Below are 8994 nucleotides of genomic sequence, written 5' to 3' on the forward strand. Positions count from 1 at the left end.
AACTTATTGGCATATAACTGTTGATAATAACTTCTGATGATTGTTTCTGTTTCCTTGGTGTTAGTTATGATTACTCCCTTATCATTCATAATTTTATTAATTTCGGTCCTCTCTCTTTTCTTTTGGGTTATTTTGGCCAGTAGTTTATTGATCTTATTGATTCTTTCAAAAAACCAGCTTCTAGTTTCATCAAGATCAAAAGCTTCTGCACAGCAAAGGAAACAGTCAACAAAACAAAGAGGCAACCCACAGAATGGGAGAAGATATTTGCAAATGACAGTACAGACAAAAGGCTGATATCCAGGATCTATAAAGAACTTCTCAAACTCAACACACACAAAATAGATAATCATGTCAAAAAATGGGCAGAAGACATGAACAGACATTTCTCCAATGAGGACATACAAATGGGTATCAGACACATGAAAAAATGTTCATCATCACTAGCCATCAGGGAGATTCAAATCAAAACCACATTGAGATACCACCTTACACTGGTTAGAATGGCCAAAATTAACAAGACAGGAAACAAAGAATGTGTGTTGGAGAGGATGTGGAGAAAGGAGAACCCTCTTACACTGTTGGTGGGAATGCAAGTTGGTGCAGCCACGTTGGAAAACAGTGTGGAGATTCCTTAAGAAATTAAAAGTAGAGCTTCCCTGTGACCCTGCTATGGCACTACTGGGTATTTACCCCAAAGATACAGATGTAGCGAAAAGAAGGGCCATCTGTACTCCAATGTTCATAGCGGCAATGGCCACAGTCGCCAAACTGTGGAAAGAACCAAGATGCCATTCAGTGGAAGAATGGATAAGGAAGATGTGGTCCATATACACTATGGAGTATTATGCCTCCATCAGAAAGGATGAATACCCAACTTTTGTAGCAACATGGACGGGACTGGAAGAGATTATGCTGAGTGAAATAAGTCAAGCAGAGAGAGTCAGTTATCACATGGTTTCACTTATTTGTGGAGCATAAGGAATAACACGGAGGACATGGCGAGATGGAGAGGAGAAGGGAGTTGGGGGAAATTGGAGGGGGAGATGAACCATGAGAGACTATGGACTCTGAAAAACAATCTGAGGGTTTTGAAGGGGCAGGGGGTGGGAAGTTGAGAGAGCCTGGTGGTGGGTATTAAGGAGGGCACGTATTGCATGGAGCCCTGGGTGTGGTGCATAAACAATGAATTCTGGTACACTGAAAAGAAATTTTAAAAAATTAAAAATTTTTTTAAAAAAGGAAATACTTGTTGGACCCTGTCTGATTCCATGTCTTTTCTAAATTCTTAAGTAACGATGCAGCTTAGCAGACAGAACTAAGCATGAACTCGATCTTTAGTGGCAGAACTTCTCAGGAAATCAGGGACACCTGTGAGACACGTACATCTCACCACCAGTCCCTTGAGTATTTACTGCCCCTTCCATGTGAGACCCTCTCTACCATCAGGGATCATGAAAAAGTAGGCGCCTCTCTTAAGCCAGACAGCGGTCTCCTTGGAGATACTCACAAACTTGTAATTGGGCTTGGTAATTAGCAGTGGGAGAAAGTTTTTTGGAGATATTTTCAGCTACTGAAGCCTGCACTCTCACTGCCATCCTGTGTGAAATGATAATGCAATTCTGAGGGGAGTGGAGGGGAAGTCTTATCTCGGGGTCTGGCTGCCTCCCTCCCTCACATCCTGGTTGCCATGACCTTCACACTGAGCTGCATCCATCAGGAAGGAGTCTGGTGAGTATTTTCGCTTTCAGTCTGAGAGAGCCTGTAAGGGAGCACGCCTAAGTGTTTACATCTGTGAAAGGGATTCCGTAGGTCAGGACAGTTTCGGGCAAAGCTGAACAGGGAGGTAGAGTAATTCTTTGGGTATGAGCCAAGCTTATAAAGAGAGATGAGGATCCTGGACCCTGGACCCACACCTGATGGCTCCTGATGTGATTTACTAAAATCCTCTCTGAAGACACTTAATTCATGAAAATCCCAGTGACAGCAAAGAGTTGTTTGCAAGGTATGTAAGGACTATAGTTACGAAATCCATCTTCTGTTCACATTACAGGAATCAGGTTAAATTTTCAGTCTTCTTAAAGGTGTATACTTAGAATGCCTTCACGCTTCTAATACCAAGTAGATTAGAGATGTAACAGTTTTCTGATCTATAGAGATCATGTAGATGAATTTGCTTCCAGAATATTTTAAAGTTATTTTTAATCTAACACTGAATATGTGACATACTGGAGATAGTAATTGTGCCGCTACTGAAACCATCTGAGGTGTCATGTCTAGGAAGAGACTGCTTTTTCTCCTGAAGGTAGAGACAGCATTTAAGGAAAAGATCGCTACAGGATCAGACAAGAGGCATTAGACCACATGAATCTTGTTTCGTTCCTTCTGGCTTAGTAATACTCTAACATCAGTCCCAGTCTCAGAACTGATTATGATTTTAACTTACATGATGCACACAATTCCATATTCTTAGATTCCATTTTATATGTGTCCTGTATTTTAATATCTGTTACACTTCTTGCCTTAGTGCTAATAGTTTGACTCATTGTATGTTTTGATAAATACCTCAACATTTGAAACAGAATTATCAATAACTTTTCTACTTCTCTTTTGTCAAATAGTAGTATTTCCTAGAACATTGCTTAGAGAACAAAGTAATATGTTGCTTTAGTTTGTGTGATGGAAGCCATGAATTTTGTTCCTTGTGCGACAGGAAATGACTATACTGTCAAAAAAGTATTGTTTAGCAGATACTGTGATTACCCAATATGTCGGCACAGGGATGTTTGACGTAGGATTAGCCTATAATTGGTGGATCTACACTTCATTATGATACTAAAACTTTATTTATGGGGCTCCGGGGTGGTTCATTCAGTTAAGTGTCTGACTTTGGCTCAGGTCATATCTCAGTGCTCTGGGACCTAACCCTGCGTCGGGCTCCATGCTCAGTGGGGGCCTGTTTGTCTCTCTCCTTTTGTCTCTCCCTCTGCTCATGGGTGCTGCCCCTCTCTCTGTCCCTCTCTCTATTTCTCTTTCAAATAAAATCTTTAAAAAAAAAATAGAAAACTTTATTTATGTATCTTATTCACAGAGAAAATATCCTTAGTGAAAGATGGATTCTTGTTACAGCTGAGATTATAAAATAAAATACAACTGATAGGAAAATGGAAGAGTATGAAATGAAATACAGGTCTGGATTATTTGAAAGCACAGGCGACATGCTTTGTTCATAGAGCACAGAGGTTCGGACACTGTCTTGGCACCAGCCAGCTAGGCTCTAGTCACTACTCGGCCCTTAATTAACCACCATGTGAACTTAGACAGATTGCTTTACCCTCTGTACCTAAGTCGTCCTTATCTCTACAATGAAAATAATGTCAGCACCTCTATCATGCAGATAGGAAAATAGAAGAGATTCCAAATTTATGGCATGATAGCTCTGATTCATGCATTTTATGGGCTGTTGGAAGGTTCTTTTTTCCACAGTGGGAAGCATCTTAGCAGAGCCACGCTGAAGTAAACGTGTTTCCCAGAGTTCATGGATTTCAGTTGTTATGATATATGTAGCCCCCAGGACCTGTTCCAGGGCCGGATCTTCTGATTTTGAGGAACTTTACAGTCACTGGGATCTGTCAGAATGGACTCCAGGGTTTAGCCATGAGAATGGTTTCCTCATCAGAGACCATGATTAGAATTCTGGGGATTTTCTCACTTCTTTCTCATCATCTCCTCCTTTTCTACAGGGAATCCAAGATGAAGTCCCCAGATGGGATCCTTATCTGAGTATAGTTGCATTTTGGTCATTTTCTTTTACAGGTGTCTCAGGATATACGCAGCATTTAATGGAAACATGCTCCTAGGAGTTTGGAGTGCGCGTCAGTTTGCTGTCCTTAAGAGTTGGCAGGGTGTGTCCATTGGTACCAGCTGCCTCTTCTGCGTCTCCAATCATCAGGAGCAGCCCTGGGACCTCCAGGTGGGTGAAAACGTGAAGCCACCCCAGGATATTGGGATTTCCATTTTCTCTACTGGACCCTGTATGTGTTGGTAAATATCCTTTCTCCTATGACAGAGCAACAAACTCATCAGAAAGAACAAAGATTTAGGATGCTGCGGTGCACAAAATCTCAGACTTACTCTAAGTAGCAATGTTATAGTTCTGTGACGTTCACTGTTGGGCTCCAATCTAAGCGTCTAGGTCTATAAGTCTCTTTCTGTACAGACTCTGTGAGCAGGCCAAACACATTCACAGGAAGAACCTTCTCATCTCCGTGCAATTTTACCTTGGTGATTTGTATTTTAAAAATTAAAGGTATGTACATGTCAACTGTGCAACTCACTGGGAGTTCGCAAGTGACCACATCTATGTACACAGTTCTTAGATGAGAAACAGAATGTTTTCAAACCCCCAGATATCCTGTTGTGCCCCCACTAAGTCACTATTCCCATAGGCATCATTTTCTTGGCTGTATCTGTAGGATTGGGATGTTTGGGAATAAGTTCGTAAGTGTCCAACATTTGAAAGATTAGATCACTTTTGCTTGTTCCATACTTAACATAAATGGACTTATCCTGCCTGAAATGTGTTATAATGACTTCTTTCGCATGCCATATGACTTTTCAAAGTTTATCTGTGTTGTTTCATATTATCATTGGCATTTTGGCTTTGCTGTAGAAGACTCCATGTGAATATGAAACCATTCATGGATTGCTTCTCCTGTTCATGAGAAATGGGTTTCCTGAGTTTGGGCTGTTGTGAGTAGTGAGTAATGCTGGTATGTAAGTTCTGTAACCAGTCTTTTGGGGATACCTGTACAAATTTTTGGTGAGTGTATTTGTGGGACAGTGAAAGTAGATAGTACTACAGTTTCCAAATGTTTGTACTAATTTTAACACCCATCAGCAGTGTGTGAGATTCTTGGTTGATCCATATTTTTGCCGAAATTTCTCTCATTCTGAGTTTAGATTTCTGGGTAGTGTTTGATGGCACCAGGCAGTAGTGTTATATTTGAAATTTTTCTGACTACAGACATTGAACATTTTCACGTGGTATCTGTTGAATAACCTCTTTTTTGAAGTTTTAATTTAAATTCACTTAGCTGACATATAGTACATCTTCAGTTTTGGTATAATATCCAGTGATTCATTAGTTGCGTATAAGACCCAGTGCTCATCACATCATGTGCCCTCCTTAATGCCTGTCACCCCGTTACCCTATTCCCCCACCCACCTCCCTTTCCACAACCCTCAGTTTGTTTCCTGGAGTCCAGAGTGTCTCATGGTTTGTCTCCCTCTCTGATTTCTTCCCATTCAGTTTTCCCTCCCTTCCCCTCTGAACCTCTGCACTATTCCTCACATTCCACATATTTCATTTAGCATAATACCCTCTACTAAGTGTTTGTCAGAACGGTTTGTGTGTTGTTTATTCTGTTGCATAGTCTTTAAGAATTCTCTGTGCTAATTATAGATTGTGTGTGTAGTGGGGTGTTTTGATGAAAAAACACCTCTAAATTTACTATAAAATCATTTTCCCATGTGATTAATATGTTCAGTGCTGTTTAAGAAATATTTTGTTCGAAGACCAAGTAAAGGTTGTTTTTTTTTTTAATTATTCTCAAAAAACCTATTATGCCTTAGATCAGCAATCTATTCACAGTTGACTTGGTTTATGGTACGAGTAGTGATCAAGTTTTCTCTTTTTTCCAATAGGGCTAGTGAATTTCAACTTCTTCCGAAAATCTTGTATTATTCTTTCTTTCCATTTGGTCTCATTTGTCATTGCCTCTCCCAGGTTAACACCCCCTCATCCCTATTGCTATTTTTTACATGAAATGTACTAGATCTCCAGCTCTTCCCTTCTCTGACAGTTTTGGCAATTGAGCAGGAGTGCACAGTGAAAGTGAATCTGGGTGTCAAAATTTCAGTTGGCCTTGTTGCTCAGAGGAATGCTTGTTGCCATAATTTTTAGGAAAACATGTTGAATGACAGAATATCTTCCAGGGATTTGATAATGGGAATAATCTTCTTGTCACTGATGATAGTTGGAATTGTGGGTAATTTCTTTCTTCTTTACCATTACCTGTTCCTTTTCCATACCAAATGCAGGGTGAGGTGTACCCGTTTGATTCTCAAGCACCTGATCATATCCAACTCCTTGGTCATTCTCTCTAAGGGAGTCCCCCCAGACAATGATGACTTTTGGGTTGAAACATTTTTCCAGCAAATTTGGGTGCAAACTTCTTTTATATGTTCAGAGAGTGAGCAGGGGCATGTCCATTAGCAGCATCTGCCTCTTGAGTGTGTTCCAGACCATCGTGATCAGCCCCATGAACTCCTGTTGGAAGGATCTTAAAGTCAGAGCCCCAAAGTATGTTGGCCTCTCCATCTCCCTCTGCTGATCATGTACATATTTGCAAATTTAATTTTTCATGTGTATGTGTTGTATGTGTCTGATAAATGGAGCATGAAAAACATCACAAACAAAGGCTATTTACAGTACTGTTTTACTATAGATCATGAGACAATTACAGCCCCAATGTATGCACTGTTGATAATACTCTCTGAAGTTTCATTTTCCGGGCTCATGATCTGGGCCTGTGGCTCCATGGTTTTCATCCTGCACAGGCACAGACAGCGGGTTCAACACATTCACAGGCCTAATAATGTCTCCCCCAGATCCTCTGCTGAGTCCAGAGCCACCCAGAGTATCCTTGTCCTGGTGACCACCTTTATGTGTTTTTACTTCCTCTCCTCCATCTTTCATGCTTGTATTGCTTTTATTTATAATCCCAGATGGCGGCTGGTGAATACTGCTGTGGTGATTTCTCTGTGTTTTCCAACTGTCACTCCCTTTCTGCTCATGAGTCAAGACTCTGCTATACCCAGGCTCAGCTTTTCCTGGATAAGGAACAGAAAATCCTTTAACTGTACCAGAAAAAAATAAATTATATGTTTCTGGACAGTATCCTGTTGTTTTTTTCTGTTTTTTTTTTTTTTTTTTTTTTTTAAGATTTTATTTATTTATTTGACAGAGAGAGACACAGCGAGAGAGAGAAACAAGCAGGGGGAGTGAGAGAGGGAGAAGCAGGCTTCCTGCCAAGCAGGGAGACCGATGCGGGGCTCGATCCCAGGAGCCCGAGATCATGACCTGAGCCAAAGGCAGACGCTTAAGGACTGAGCCACCCGGGCACCCCATCCTGTTGTGAATTCATTCCTCATTCTGGAAAAGTCAGTAATGAATGTAAGGAGACACCACATGCCATTCAAAGGAGGACACTGATGCGTGTTGGTGTTTCATCAGCCACTTCAGTATGGGACACACATGGGCATAATAGAAGGGAATACAGCAGCTGGTCTCATTCTGATGCCTAGCATCCTGAAAACAGTAGTTTCATAAAATGATTTTTGAGTGAAATTGAGTGGATTTGGTGCTGGCTCCACAGGTGAATCAGTGGTTTCCCAAGAGTATACTCATGGGCACATCACATAAGCGTGACTACAGTCAGGCAGTGAGGGGTGGATATCGTTGGGAGGCAGTTCTGCATGGATTCCTATGCATGTGTAGGTCTTTCGGGCGATGGCACAGGCAGCTTTTATCGTGGACTCTAGTTCATAGATATTCTATAGGGGAAAAAATGCCTTAGATCATAGGGAGACTGTCCCGTTTGGGGCAGAGGACAGATTTGTTTGCTGTACAAGGAACAACAGACTTTAGGTAAGGAATGGCAACAAGAATGTTAGAAGTTCAGGGAAGAAGTTAAGGCTGAGAGTCCCCCTGATCCTTAGCTAACATTAAGGAAGACCTGAGACATGGTGGCAACCCTTCCGAAGTTAAATGGGGATCAGGGGCCACTCAGAGCTCCAGTAACCACACCATGCTCTCCTCCACCGTGAATGCTGATTGCCAACGGAGTAGGAAAGTCATTGTTAACAAGCTGTTTCTTTAAGAACTATATTTTACTTATTTATTAGAGCACAAGCAGGGGAGTGGCAGAGGGAAAGGGAGTAGCAGACTCCCCACTGAGCGGCTTAATCCCAGGATTCCAAGATCGTGACCTGAGTTATGACCATGAGCCACCCAGGTGCCCCACAAGCTGTTCTGATGGTGAGTAGAAGTTAAATTTGGAGGTAGAGTCCCAGCACCAGTTTCAAAGTGGATCCACTATAGTGCCCTCCTCAGCAGCTCAGCTTTTACTGTCTCACTGGCTCATCTCCAGGCCATGTTTGGTAGAAAAAACATCCCAGGTGCTGTTAGAGCCCTGTGGAAGGCTGTGGGAACACCCTATGTAGTTGGATCCCAGCACCCCAAAGCCACAGGCTCCAAAGATCCAGGATGAGAATTCAGCCCCAGCTGGAGGGACAGATGATTGTACAAGGTTGAAATCACTGTATTAAGGACAAAATGCAGAACTAGGATCTCCCATTCCAGAGGGAAGAGTCCCCGTGATCCTTTCAAACATAAAGCAGAAATATTTGAGCACAAAATAATCCATTCCTGCCATGGAAAGGGCAAGCTTAGGCATATACGTCAGTGACTTCACTCCAGAAGAGCAAAGACTGGAAATTCCTTTTCAAAAAGTCTCCGTGAATCAGCCTCTGAAAAAGTCCAAATCCACTTACAGCCAGAGCTCTTGTTGTAAACAGTAGGGACAGTGAAAGCTAGGAGAACCAGACAGATCTTGGCCTAATCTTAGGGAAGAAGCAAGTACACGAAACACGAACTGTAAACATCAAAGGAGGTTGGCTCAGCAGTGGCTTCAGGGCAGGAGAGAGACCATGGACAGACTCGTTAGTGACCAGAAGCCTCCGCCTTACCTCAAGCCAGGGACAGCGATGAGTGCTTATCTGCAGCATCCACAAGGCCATCCCTGAGAGCCAAGAGTTCCCCTCTCTGTAGGATCTGTCTCTCTCTCATGTCAGCCCAGGGCTTCACTGGGGACCCAGAGCTGCACATCCAGTCTGGGGAGAGATGCAGGAGACAGAGGAGGCTGAAGTTCA

The 8994-nt window shown here is 42.2% G+C and overlaps 1 protein-coding gene across 1 annotated transcript; it reads left to right on the top strand.

Moving 5' to 3' along the window:
* The first annotated feature begins 5649 nt into the window (after positions 1–5649).
* Positions 5650–6940, top strand: LOC116855963 (vomeronasal type-1 receptor 4-like). The gene is given in 3 exon segments (XM_032839052.1): positions 5650–6175; positions 6177–6390; positions 6393–6940. Coding segments are annotated over 3 exon segments (966 nt in total). The 5' UTR covers positions 5650–5971.
* The last annotated feature ends 2054 nt before the right edge of the window (positions 6941–8994 follow it).

Source organism: Lontra canadensis, unplaced genomic scaffold, assembly GCF_010015895.1.
Source record: "Lontra canadensis isolate GAN:19392208 unplaced genomic scaffold, GSC_riverotter_1.0 scaffold107, whole genome shotgun sequence".
NCBI classification, from domain to species: domain Eukaryota; kingdom Metazoa; phylum Chordata; class Mammalia; order Carnivora; family Mustelidae; genus Lontra; species Lontra canadensis.